The following is a 14321-nucleotide window of genomic DNA, read 5'->3' on the forward strand; positions in this document are numbered from 1 at the left end:
AGGCAGCCAGACTGTGTCTCTGTAACCAGTTGGAGAGCTCCTTACATCGCACGGCATGATGAACTTGCATTGCTTTTTCCAAATGTTAAATGGAATAGCTAATCTGACATTTAATCTGATAGCTAATCCAAGTGCTAATCCCTTAATTAATCCCAAAGCTAATACATTTGGTAATTTTAAACTATTAAGGATAGAAAAGGTCAAAATAAATCTTTGGGGGTTTTTTTTTTATCCATTTCCCTTTAATTCTGTTTACTCGTTTCTCTTTTTTAAATTGTACTTTAAAAAGATTTTGAATCTTTTTTCCCTTTGGAATTCTAAAATGTGTTTTTTATTGAGAGTTATTTTTTATGTTTTAGAAATTGATTTGAATATTTATTAATGTAATAATCATTTATTTTACAATATTGACGCACACTTTATTTATGTCTAAATAAATAAAAGAATTACAAAATTAATTTGACTGTTCTGGTCCCCCATATAACCCTCGCTGCAAGCTGCAAACAGCAGACAGCCTGCATTTAGAATTTAGCAGCTAAAAATCCAAATGTTCACCTCAAAGGTTTGATGGAAAGTCTGGCATAACATTTGTTTTTCAATAAATTCTAAATGTTTTTGTTGCGAATTTTCTGTATTATATAGATCCTGTATCTTCATGGCATGTTTCATTACTGGAAATGTTTCAGCTGTGAAGTAGAAGAAAGCCGAGGTGTGGGATGTATGGAGGTCATACAGCGCGGCGACGACTCAGAGTGGAAAACAGCAGCATTACAGCATCCGTCCAGGTTAAAGGTTGTTGAGTTTCGCTTTCCAGTCGTCAGAAATGAGGCTTTCGTCAGTTTAATGTCACAGGTGGAAGGAAACGCAGGCAGAGCTCGGACACGATGGAGACGGAAATACTGAGAATGATCTGCGCCGGCCAAGGAGCAGTCAACACGGAGGATTTAGTGTATAATCTGTTTTCCGGAGATCCCACGAAGTTGTCGGAGATCATTTGTAACCGAGAGAAATTTGTTTCGTGTTGTCCAAACGGACAGCCGAAGGTGGTGGCCAGGACCCGCCTGAGACTTTGCAGAGTGAAAGACTGTCTGGGGATATGCAGGGGTCTGCACCTGTGCAAAAACATCCTCTTCAGCGGATTCTGTCAGTTCACTCAGCTCAGGTAAATATACTGGACTTAAAAGTAAGTAACAGAGCTTATTTAGGGAGTGTTATTTATGTCATGTAGTTATATCACATATGGTTGTAAAATCAACAGGTTTAAAGTCCAGGACACTGATGGTGCCTTTAGGTATTGTTAGGAAAATCCGACAATTTACAGCAGTTTGACACATTTATTCAAAAAGCTAACCTAAACAAGTAACATTGAGGGCCAGTAGGAAAAGTTGCTCTCTGGTTGTCTTTTAGACTGAAGCTTAGCTTTGAAATGAGTAAAAAGAGTGACAGTGAAAAGAACATGGCTACGTTCATCCACAGAACAGAAAGATTTTCCAACATCAGCAAAGTTTACTATGAAAAATAAAAACTAAAGCGGCTGCTGCGTCTACCCAGCCACATAGAAAACAATCTAGTACTGGGCTAATCCTGTTTCCCAAGCATGTTTCCCTAAACTTCAAACTTAGTTTTCACATTGATGTCGTACTGTTTCTAAGAGTTATCAGGGTGGCTGTTTGTCCTGAACCTAACCGCTGACTTTGTACCATGCAGATAAGCCTTATTAATCATTACACAAAGACAGCTGTCTCATATGACGCTGTTTTTGGTTTTTTTATTCTTAACTGAGCAAATAAATGCTAGCACGCCCAGTCATGACTCAGCTGTGTGGATTCTGTTATAACAGGAGGGGCTGCAGCTTCTCCCATGAGCTGACCTCTGAGCATAACCAAAGACTTCTGAGGGAGCATGAGCTGGAGAGCCTGAGCCGAGAGGAGCTGTGCACCCTGCTGCTGCAGAGTGACCACACAGTTCTTCCTGATGTAAGTCTAACAACACACAGCATGAACCGGACAAGTTAGTTTGCATTAAAATGAACTGTCACCTTTTCTGATATTTGGCATCTTCCAGCTGATTTTACTCCCAGCTTTCAATTATTTAATTTTCTTTTTTTTTTCTTGTTCTGTAACTGATTGTTACCTCACTAATTTAATTATTTAATCTGTATTGTCCTCCACTTTTCCTGACAAGTTTTTATACGCAAGCTTAAGTGTAACTTTATTAAATACTGGATCTGTTGATCAAGCAAGCCCTCCATCGACTTCACAAAACATTACTGCTTTGAACAACAACAATATAAAAAATGAGAGAAGACGTCCTGTTGTATAGAAGTTTATGTGAAAATGATCTCACACTGACCGCTGACCTCAGTAAACAGTTAACCTTGTAGTTCTTGGAACCATTTAGAGCAAAGTCTAAGGAGCCTGGAAAGAAAAGGTGTCTGGACTTCTTTAAGTTGCTTGAAGACATTTCACCTCTCATCCGAAAAGCTTCTTCAGTTCTAAGGTCAAATGTGGAGAGTCCCAGATTTAAGCCCTGTGGGAGTGTCCCCCCCAAAAGGGACAATGGACCCCCTAATAATCCTCTACCTAATCACACGAGCCAAAGTCTGAAAACGGGTGTAGGTCAAAATCATGTGTATCGTGTGATTTGGAAATCACACGATACACATGAAGAAATATCACTTCCTTCTCTCTCTTTAAGTCCTTAAGTCCTCTTTAAGTGATTGTAAACATGAGCACAGTTTCGAGATCAGCCTTTTATGTACTTTACCTTTATAGGTGTCAACAAACATGTCAATGAGGCCCGCCTCCTCAGAATCCTCCCTTGCAACTTTAATATTTTTATTAAAACGGTGTCTCAGTTGTAATTATCTGTAAAAGTCTGTTTTATTTAACCTGTAAGTTTCACTGAGTTGTAGGAAGCTGTCCATGTCTGTGTTGGTTGAGATTTTACAGTATGCTGTAAATTCTCTAAACACCCCATCCAAATGTGCTGGTGTGAAACCAGTATCATATCCTACCCAGTATTCACACTTCCGCGAAATTTCGACAGAAACCCTGGTAGTAGCCCACCATGCCGAGAAAATGGCGGAGCTCACGCCTAGTACAAGGGGCAGGGATTTTTGCCAAAGTAGGGCGCACTTGTCCTTGATCCACCTGTTTCCCTAGATACATCACAGTGGCTTTGCCAAAATCACACGTGGCGAGATTGAGGGCGAGGGATGCCCTTTCCAAGCGATGGAACACATCAGTGAACGTTTATGCTCTGACCAGGTGTCTGAATAGACGACAATATCATCTAAATACACTTCACAATGGAGAACGCTTCCCAGCACGATATTCATGAGCGTTGGAATGTGGCGTAACAGTAACAAACTTCGCAGAACCGACCATATTGACACAATCTTCCATTCTGGGAAGAGGATAGGAGTCAGGTTTGGTCACGCTGTTCACCTTCCGAAAACTCATACTAAACCGCGGGGTTTTATCTGCTTTAGGCACTAGGAGACACGGGGGGACTCCACGCACTAGAGCTAGGAACAGCAAGATGATTTTCCAACGGATGAGAAACTTCTGTCTGGAAAATGGCACGTTTAGTGGGATTCACCCGGTAGGCATGCTGTTTGATTGGAGGGTGGTCCCCCACATCGATATCATGCACCAGCACAGTGGTACAGGAAGGAGTGTCAGAGAAAAGATTAGGATGATTCTCAATCAACCGACACACGTCACTTTGAACAGCATCCTTTAAATGTGTCCTTAGATCACTTAGGATTTCAGAGTTTCTAAGTCGTGCGCAGCCCTCAGCACAACCGAAAACCAAATCATCACTTACCAGGTCATACAGGTTTTGGAAACTGGCACCCCCACAGTCGCAACTGTTGATACACCACTAGCAAAGTAAGGCTTCATCATATTGATATGACACACACAACACTGTTTCCTTCGCTCAGTCCGCCTGCACTGTATACGGACCACTGAAGGAGTAGAAGTATTAAAACTTTGTCAGCAACCTCAAATTTCCTTTGCACAGCTTTCTTATCAAACTTCCTTTTCATCTTTCCCTGCGCTGCAACAAGAGCGTGCGATTGCGCATGCTTTATGCAAACACTTTCTAAAAGAACTCTCATAATCCAACACATTTTCCTTAGGAGCATCTATGTCAGACAGAAAATTCTCCTTGAGTAGTTGCATCATAAATTTCAATGTCTGGTGAAAACGCTCGAGTGCACCTTGCAACTCCGGATGATATGCACTAGACTTGTGATGTTTAATACCAAGTGATCGCAAAACTTGAGCAAAAATCCGAGACATGAAATTAGAGCCTTGGTCCGTTTGGACAGATTTCGGCAACCCAAAAGTAGAAAAGAAGTTCATCAGCGCCTTAACAATGGATTCAAAGTCAGAAGATACTGGTGTCCCGATTTTGTTTTAGGAAGTGGACCAACACAGTCAATGAGTATGTCCTCAAAAGGTTCCCCTAAAACTGGAATAGGGTGTAATTAGGGCTGCCACGATTAGTCGACTAGTCACGATTACGTCGACTATTAAATAAGTCGTCGACGATTTTGATAGTCGACGCGTCATTTGAAGCTTTGTAAGATCACAAAAGACGCAGGAATGAGTAGTAGGATTTAAGAGTGTAATAACGGACTGAAACAGAAGATGGCAGCACTGCATGTACAAGGATGCCAGCTGCCGTTAAACCCCGAAGAAGAAGAAGCTGTGTCCCAGAATTCATAGCGCGGCCCAGCTCAGTTTATAACAATGGCGGCAGCTAGCTAGTTTTAATATTACTCTTATTATTCTTTCTGGGTCACAAAATAAACATTTAACATATTTTCAGGCGAGAATGTAGCTGTGTAAACCTCAAATATCTGCTCAGTTTATCAAGACACCACATGTTTTCAAAAGCGCTCCGACGTTTTCGGAGACGTCTGTTACCCACTAGCTCGATAGCTAGCCGGGGGCAAGGCTCACTAGAGCCGTGAGAACACCGGACTCCCGGCAAATCGTTTTCATCTTTCGCTACTCAGGTTAAACATACATAAGTCACTTAGATAAGTTAAAAATGTTATTGTTTGGCTTTTTTTCAGTATTTTATTTGTTCCTGAGTAAATCGGTTTGGCTGAGATTAAAGTTATAGTTTTTACACAGCTGAATAAAGTCAAGCAGACAGCTGATTATCAGAAGTGTGAGATGCTCGAGAATATACTCCGGTGTCCTGTTATATTTTAGATAGCAAGGAGTTTATTAAACTTCACCGAAACAATCTGCAAATTTCATTAAAATTTAATAAACTACCATCTTGTCTTTATTTTTAGTTAGCACAGACCTTACACACTTAAAGCTGTAAGCTAATGATAGTTAAATAAGAGCAGATGCTGCTGGTGCAATAAGCTGTACGTTTTACGTCCAATGGATGATGATCTGATTAGTCGACTATCAAAGTAATCGTTTGTGGCAGCCCTAGGTGTAATGGAGCGGGTGGAATGGTATGTAGATACTTGAAAGTGTGTGTGAGTATGTACATAGATGTAGGTGTATATATAAACGAGCAAGATACACTGTATATCTCCAAGTGGAAAAATTACATTTTAGTAACTTCACATTGCCTTGGGTGAATCCCCCCCCCCCCCCCTTTCTATTTTTTAAAATTTTGTTGTTTGCTTTTCTTTTTTTCCTTTTTTCCCTTGTTGTGTCTGTGTAAATGTTAATGTTCCTGTTGAATAAAAATAAAGTTGGAAAAAATACAAATAAAGAAGTTGGACATCACGATGGCTATATTCATCTTTTATATACAGTATACTATTGTAACTCCCCTTTTTCCCCCTTTCTCCATCAGATATGCTACAACTACAACAATGGTGATGGAGAGTTCGGCCGGTGTCAGGATGGTGATGGTTGCAGGAGGCTCCACATCTGTGAGAACTACATCAGCCGTGAATGCAGCTGCTGGAAGAACCACGATTTTAATGCTCCACAGCCATTCAGAGCTTTGAAAGCTAGAGGCGTACCTGACACACTCTTTCAGTCCTTGAAGGCTGCTTATGCAAATAAACAGGCTTTGAAGCTGGCTGGAGTCAGTGACCATGGTCAACGAAGTCAGAGAGGCAGAGGGAGAGGTGGCCATCAGCTCAGCAGAGGCTTTAGAGGAAACAGAGGAAGCCACAGCAGCCGCCCAGATCTGCATCGAGCCCGTTCACTTAGTAACATTGCTGCAAACATTGATGGCTTTGACCTGTGGTCCAGCGATAGACTGAATGAAAGTGACGATGACAACTCTCCCACCAGTGACATCACTGTCGCCGCTACCAGGAACAGGGGCAACCATCAGCGTTTTCAAAATGCTCGTTCCTTAAGTGACATTAATGCTGCTGTCAATGATGAAGCTGCTAAAGGTGGAGAATGGCAGAATAATAGACAGAGGCCTGTCAGAGGTAAACAACAGCTGAAAATACTTCTGTGGGGAGATGAACTAAAACTGCTGTCTGAATGAAGCCTGTGAAATATCTCCTGTTTCTTTCAGATAAAACAGGGATCTGCATGTACTTTATCAAAGGTCACTGCAAACATCAAGGTGAGAAAGTCATGGTTAGTAAGTGTTTGAGGCGTTAATGTAGTTCTTTCTTGACTTTGACCAGCTGTCTTTCTTCTTAGATCGATGTTTTAAAGCTCATGACAAGATGCCGTACCGATGGCAGGTCCAAGAGGGACACCAGTGGACTGATTTGCCCGATAATGAGACAATTGAGAGAGACTACTGTGACCCCAGTAACTCATACAGGTACTTACATTTATTCTGCAACTCAGACATCTCAGGGTTTTTTAAGATCTAGTGGAACTATTAAGCATTTCCACTTTTTTTTCAAATATGCGTTGATAAAATAACAGATGCTCCTTTTAAACTAAAATCAAGCTCAGTGTATGTGATAGTAATTTTTATGAGGGTAAAAAGTTTTGATGTTGGCTCTGTATGATGTCAGTGCAAGATAATGTTCTTAAAATGGTCATTTCAGGCACGCAGCGTTTGTTTCACGTACCACATTATTCACCAAAATTATTATAGTGAAATTTAGTTTAAATCACCACAAAATACTGAACAAAGAATCATAAAAATCATCAAAGTTTTTGCATAACTGACCATCTTCATGTTAATACTTTGATTGTTTTTTTGCAGTAGCACCAGCCCGGCCGTGCACTTTGACACGATGACCTGTGGATGGAACAAAGTGCGTCGACTCTCGACAGAAAACTCGGTGATTGAGCCGACCTTCATCCACACCACCGAGTGGCTTTGGTACTGGCAGGATGAGTTTGGGAGTTGGAACATGTTTGCATCCGCTGTGAGTAACTACAGAGTGTTTGCAGAAATTTTGGCAGATTGCTAAGACATTAAGGCACGACTTTAACAGTCCACCGTGTATCCACATTCAAAAAATGTAACTAATTGTGAGTCTGATTTAATAGTTTTATTGAAAAACACAAACTATTTGTAATGTGAAAAATCCCTCATAGTTTGAGCCTGCAGTGCTTTGTTTCCCCTACAGGAGAACTCTACTGTGCATTTCAGTGCTTTTCAATTTGTGTTTCATGTTGTTGTTCTATCCTCCAACAATATCATCCTGATCTGGCATCAGCAGTGATTCCATTACACTCAGGGAGAAATTTTAAATGAAAAAAATATATGAAAAAACTTTTCCAGTCAGGAATCATATTCGGCTGCTAGATAGCAAAAGTTGCGGAGTAGCTTCCAAAAACTAGCTTGTAGTTCATGGATTGTCACTTCTCTGGTGTGGAAGGAGCCTGAGCTAGTACCTAGGTTTCAATGTTATTTCAATGTGCAAAAAAAAAACATACCAAAACCCATTTTTGTACCAGCCCGTAAGCGTATTCAGTTCTGCTGTAAATTTGGGTCAGCTTTTTAAGGCTGTTTTTTGGTACTTAAGTGCTTGATGCAGTCAGGTCTCCTTAAAGACAAAGTGTCTCTAAAAGAATTATAATGATGCTGATTTACGATTAGCTCAGGTATTATAATCAACTGTTCTTTATTAATATCCCAGTGCAGGTTTGAGGTCAAAAACTCGCTCAGTTTTCTTGCTTTGCAGACTAGTGGACATAAAACAGCAGACATCAACAGCACAAAGCTGGAGGAGAAGTTCCTGGCCAATGATAAAGACGTGTTGGAGTTCACTGCTGGTTCACACTCATATTCACTCAGTTTCCAGGGTAAACAAAGAATATGGAAACTGTCTCTGTTTGCTGACTTCAGAAATGCTAATATGTACAGCTGGCTTTATAATTATTATGTAAGTTTAAACTTTTTTACCCGTCAGACATGATGCAGACAAACAAGCATTATGGCACCAAAAGGCTTGTGTGCAGACGACCACGGTTTGTCTCTGCTGCAGATGTCCTAACAAAGAGAGTCAGGTACGTCATCCCAAAAACAGCCCCGCAAGAAAGTTTTCAAACCCCTTTACCTTTTTTTTTCTCAATCATGAGATCTTTGAATGCTGCTGCAGCTTCATTCTGACAGATACTCCACTCGAATTCCAGTTGGAGACGGGATTTGATTTAGAGATATTGGCTTAAACCTAACACATTTCTGTTCAGTACTGATGGGTAACCATGCCAACATTCGGGTTTTCTCTTGGTCATAGAAGTCTAAAAGAAACAAATCTTAAATAAATAAATAAATAAATAAATAAATAAATAAATAAATAAATATATATATATATATATATATTTATATTTGTGATGTAGAGTACAGCTACATAAAACTTGACAACAGCTGATGACACAAAATGTTTGTCCCTATGAAACATTTGCCTGATTCAAATTTCTGAATTCAGGAAGTTCTGCATGTAATTTTAAATGAAAATAAAATTGGCTTCATCTTTGTGTTTATAGAAATATTGGCAAAATTTGTTGAAAAACTCAAAAACTGGTGTTGATACATTTTAGAAGCTCCTTTTTCAGCAGCACAGCCTTGAGTCTGACCACATCTCTACAGGCTCCACACTCGTGAATTTGGTTTTTTCCTGGTCTTGCTGGCAGATCCTATGAAGCTTTGTCAAATTGCATGGAAGACAACTGTCATTTTCACGGCACCCCGTAGTCGTGGGTGATAAAATTTGCTATAGAGACAAAAACCATTATTTTGTACCAGGCTGTAAACATTATCCACAAAAGTGGGTCAACTTTTTAAGCTAACTTCAAGTGGCCATTTAAGGAATTGCAGTTGTTTTGGGGGGTTTCAATGCTGATTTAATTTTTGACACAGCCAAATATCTCTTTCAAGAAGACGAAACGTGACTATTTACTCATGGAGATGTAAATAAGTAGCTAGCCATATCAGTAACTGGTCATATTAGCTTTTTAGTCAACAAAGATTTCACAAAACATGATGTCTACAGGTTTCTTAGAGACACTGTTGAGCTACTTAGTAACTTAACTTAATAAGACTCAAAGACTGTAGGAACAACCCTGATTGTTCTTAAATTCTTCTGTTTCACTTATTAGCTGTGTTCATTTGGCTCGCTTGTATGGGATCAAATCCTTATTTCACTCAATGACATGCAGATCAAAGAACTCGGTAATGGGGGGTTTTGTTTCTGAATTTTTGGTTGATCTCTCCATTAAAATGAAACGACCATCAAAATGAGAGACTTTATATTTTAATTTCTTTGTAAAGTGAGCAAACCTACAAATTCAGCAGGGTATCAAACAGTTATTTCCCCGTCTGTGTGGAGCCTCAGCATGAGTCACAATTCTTTAGTTTGGGGGGTGTTTTTTTTTCTTTCATTGGTTTGTTTTTCAAGGAATTTGCAAGAAATTAAAAATATGATGTTTTTCATTGTCGCTTATAACGGAAAAATATTTTATTCATTTAAAATTAAAACTTAAAAAAGTTTGAATAAAGAAAAGAAGTCTGCTTACCGCAGTGATCATTAATTACATTTATCTGATGTGTGTTTTCAACCTTTAAAAACAATAATTAAAGTCATTCTAACCCTTTCTCTCTGCAGAAGGCCTTTGGTTCAAACTTCCACTCCAATACCAGAAACCTGGGACAAGACACAGATCCCTCAAACAGGATACTCGGTATTGTAAAAAAAACCAAAAAAAACCATTTTATATATATATTTATTTATTTATTTTCATATATATATATATATATATATATATATATATATATATAAAACTGAAAATAAATTCAGATATTTCACACTATCTGCTGAAAAAACCTGCTTTACAGGTTTTCATATCAGATTTTGTGTGTTAGCGTTGTGATTATGTTATTTGTCTCCACTCCATTCTACTTTTCCTTTATAATTGTGACTGAAAATGTTTAATGTTCCTGTTTTTTCTTATAGCGAATCTCACTCCAGCCCAGCTCGGAAGAATTTAGAGAAGTTGTAGCTCTTTTCTCTGAAACCATGAAAAGCTGTGATATCATCAACATTGAGAGGATTCAGAACAAAGCTCTTTGGGAAGCCTTTCAGCTGTATGTATTTCATTTAATGTAGTAATGAAATATGTTTGGCTTGTGTTGTAAAAATGCTTCTTGGAATAAATCTCAATCTGGGAAGCCTGTTCATTTTCCCTTAATTGGTGGAAAATGCAGCTGCAGGTTGAGCAGCAGAGTTGAGTATGTGGGCTGACATCATATCCTTCAACCAGCATTTGTCGCATGTCCCTTCTGTTCTGTCCTCTCCACTCCCAAATTCTGGAAGTAGTCTGTGGGGGTGAGCGTTGACATCTTGGAGGATAGAGCGGAGCTCCACACCATCACACTGCCAAACACAAACGTTAATCTTCCCTGTTTGATAAGAATTTTTTTTTTAACTTTTAGGGTCGTGTTGCTTAAGTTCATCGAGTTTGGTGGACATTTGTTTATGCACAGCTCTCTTAAGGTCCCACTACAACATTTCATTCATGAATGAGTCTGGGCCATTCATTGGGCATCATATTGATTTGTTTCTTTTTCAGCCATTCTGTTGTGTATTTGCGGTTGTGCTTGGGATCATTGTCCTGATGCATGACCAAAGGCTTTGCTGTCAGACAGATGGCGTCCCATGAACAAATTGTAGTTCATGGTTGACTTCATGAGTGCAAGGTAGATTTTCAGAACCAGAAGCTTGATCTAAGATCAACATGTATATTATCTGACTTTTTTCTGCTTTGTCCAGTGTAAGTAGCATTTTAGTATACCGCCCCAAAAAGTTAAATGGACTGATTCTTATATATCGCTTTTCTACTCTCCCGGAGTATTCAAAGCACTGTATACAACATGCCTAATTCACACATTTATACATGCACTTCTAAACTCAAGTACAAACTAACAACATTCACACACCGATGGAAAACCAGATTCTGTTCATCTGGACGTTTTCAGTGGGAGAAACGTTTCGTCACTCATCCAAGTGACGTCTTCAGTCTCAGCTGTCCGCAGGCTTCCAACCTTATAAATAGTACATTTACACAGTGACTGAAACCAGCACCAATGAATGAGCAATGGGCTGTGAGGTCAGCTCCTTGATCATTAATATGCAAAGTGTCATGATCATTGCTTTCATGCTCTGGGGGACCTGTAGATGCCTGGGGCCTGGATCTCCTCCATGCCTGCTTCATGTCCTGGGGGGCAGGGCTATGGCTCCCCAAACCTATTATTGGACACTTACATGAACAAACCTTATGCGTGTACACACAAGTGTTCACACAGGTGTACAAGCAGGTACTCACAGACACACACTATCTTGGTTGGCTGCTGCCTGTAAACATATCGTGCATTACTAGTCGTGTATGCTGCTCAGTAACATTCTATATGTATTATTTACTGTTACTTATGCTTATGTTGGTTGTTACCGTGGTTTCCTACTGTTTTCTTTGGGGTTTTTTTTTCCTACATCAGGTCATTATGCAGATTTTCAGTATCCCTCTGTTGCCAACTTCTCTTTTCTTCTTTCTCTTTCTTTCTTGTCCCCCGGGTTCTGGTTGCCTCACATCTACATAGATTGAGTGACTTTACATTCACACACTTACTGTACATGTACCCCTTTGAGTTCATTTTTTCTGTCTCCTACTTGAAGGCAGAAGAATCAGATGAAGACCAAAAACAAAGGAGGAAATGTGAGGGAAGAAAAGCTTTTTCATGGCACTGACTCCAAATTTGCAGACACCATCTGTCACCACAACTTTGACTGGAGAATCTGCGGAACTCACGGAACGTCTTATGGCAAAGGTGATTGGAAGAAATGTTGAATAGCATCCATTTAAAACATTTTCATTTCAGTCTTGCAGATGATTTTGTGACACTAGGGTTCCTGCTGTCTTTCCCCACAAATGCATTTTTTTCACAGTCGTCTTTTTTGGTGTCTAAACACAGGTAGTTACTTTGCCCGTGATGCCAGATACTCCCACAACTACACCGGTGACACTGATGTGAGAGCCATGTTCATCTCACGGGTGCTGGTGGGAGACTTCACCAAAGGGTCCTCTGATTATCGCCGACCTCCCTCCAAGGATGGAGGGGGCATAAACTTCTATGACAGCTGTGTGAATGATGTAATGAACCCCTCCATATATGTGGTGTTTGAGAAGCAGCAGATTTACCCCGAGTACCTGATCCAGTACAAGACCACAAACATGTTTATTGATGGCACAGTACCAAAGCGAGTATCAGGGTCGAGACTAGCACAGCAATCTGTGGTGGTACCAAGACACGTGGCAGTAGGGAAACCACTGGTATTACCCACCGCAGCAGTAGTACAGACACCATTGGTAGTACACAAACTAAATACCATCTTAAGTCAAACCACTGCACGGCACCTTCCCAGCACAGCTTCTTCCATGGACTCAACCAGTGGAACAGTCAACAAACCCACACCATCAACTCCATTTCCCACACTATCTCCAAGGGAATTGTTAGACTTTTCTGAAAATGTAGCTGAGTTAGTAAAAAGATTTTCCAGAAGTGGTACCTGAAAATGTGAGTTATGATTTGTGAACTGTGCTCCAGAAAAAGAGTTGGTAGCACCAGCTTCCCAGTTAGATTCTATTAAAGTATTTTAGGTTTAATATGAATGATGAAGAAACTTTGACAGACATGCTGAACATGTAGATTAGAGGTGATGCAGGTTTCTAAAGAAAGCTTCAGAAATGTTAAATGTTTCATACTTTCTCTTTCCATTTTCAAATTTCTCGTTTGTTTTTTCTCTTTGTTGTTTTGATGCTCAAACTTTTCCACCTAAATCACATGTACTGTAAAATTATTTAAGGTGAATTTCTAAAACTTGACAGCTTTTCCACTCATTATGTTTAAATTAAACTTTGAAATAACTTTTATACAGAATAACTCAGAAATAGCAGCACAACGCTAATATCACATAAGCACGCTGAGCTAGAAGAAACACCTGATTGCTTTTCACGTAATTATCTCAGGTAGTTAGTGGTTGTCATATTAGCGCGTCCTACTGTATTAAGACACTGTCAGATTGGCTGAGACACATGACGGCCTGTGTGTTGATAACTTTGCTGTTTAGACAACCTTTGTGATGTCAACAGGAAGCTGGGACCAACTTCTTGGAGCACAGATAGAAACAAAGGGCTGCGATGTGTGTGACACTCACTTCTCTGTGTTTGGAAAAACATGTAAAAAAAAAAAAAGAGAAAGAAAGAAAACAATAAACGCTGAGCACAAAGACGATACTGTGGTAGTTGTTCATCTTTCACACTTCGCCCTGTTGTGCACTGATGAGCGCACGCTGCTGCTGTTGGAGTCAAACACATGGAAGTTTCCTTAAAACTCGATATGAGGGCAAAATATTAGCCTGTCAGTTTGTTAGAAGCTATAATAATAACCTACAGGTGACCAGGGATGAGCAGTAACGCGTTGCAAGTAACTACTGTAATCTGATTACTTTTTTCCAATTTTTAAGTGAAGTACAATATTACTATTGCAAAAGAGAAATTAGATTACTGCTACTTTCCTGTAAGCGCTACTGCGTTACTGAACCGTGATTTTATTTGTGAGAGTGACATACGAGCGCGCGACGTCTGTGGCAGCAGCAGACGTGTGTAGATCAACGGATACTATGGAGCTCGGGAGAGAGTGCGACCATGCAGCGTTAGAAGTACTCACATTACTTTGATTCTGTAAAAACATTGTCATCCGCTGTACACTCTGCATGATTAAAACTAATACCAGAGTTGTGGACTCGAGTCACATGACTTGGACTCGAGTCAGACTCGAGTCATTAATTTTATGACTTTAGACTTGACTTGAAAAAATGTTCTAAGACTTGTGACTTGACTTGGACT

The 14321-nt window shown here is 39.8% G+C and overlaps 1 protein-coding gene across 2 annotated transcripts; it reads left to right on the forward strand.

Annotated features, from left to right (window-relative positions):
- Window positions 1-501: 501 nt before the first annotated feature.
- Window positions 502-13707, forward strand: LOC146555907 (protein mono-ADP-ribosyltransferase PARP12-like). 2 transcript variants are annotated; one of them, XM_085252326.1, is made up of 12 exons: window positions 502-1162; window positions 1841-1976; window positions 5842-6436; window positions 6526-6576; window positions 6657-6783; window positions 7180-7342; window positions 8105-8225; window positions 8333-8429; window positions 10028-10103; window positions 10376-10506; window positions 12092-12243; window positions 12388-13707. In XM_085252326.1, exons 1-12 carry the CDS (start codon window positions 885-887, stop codon window positions 12984-12986), a joined length of 2526 nt encoding a protein of 841 aa, XP_085108452.1. In that variant the 5' UTR covers window positions 502-884; the 3' UTR covers window positions 12987-13707. The 2 variants fall into 2 exon arrangements, with proteins under 2 accessions (XP_085108452.1, XP_085108451.1); XM_085252325.1 differs by having other exon boundaries at window positions 504-1162; window positions 7177-7342.
- Window positions 13708-14321: the final 614 nt, after the last annotated feature.

The sequence above is a fragment of the Mchenga conophoros genome, linkage group LG17 (assembly GCF_057382185.1).
Source record: "Mchenga conophoros isolate Kocher_MC1m ecotype Shallow Benthic linkage group LG17, M_conophoros_male_GT1.1, whole genome shotgun sequence".
Lineage (NCBI taxonomy): Eukaryota > Metazoa > Chordata > Actinopteri > Cichliformes > Cichlidae > Mchenga > Mchenga conophoros.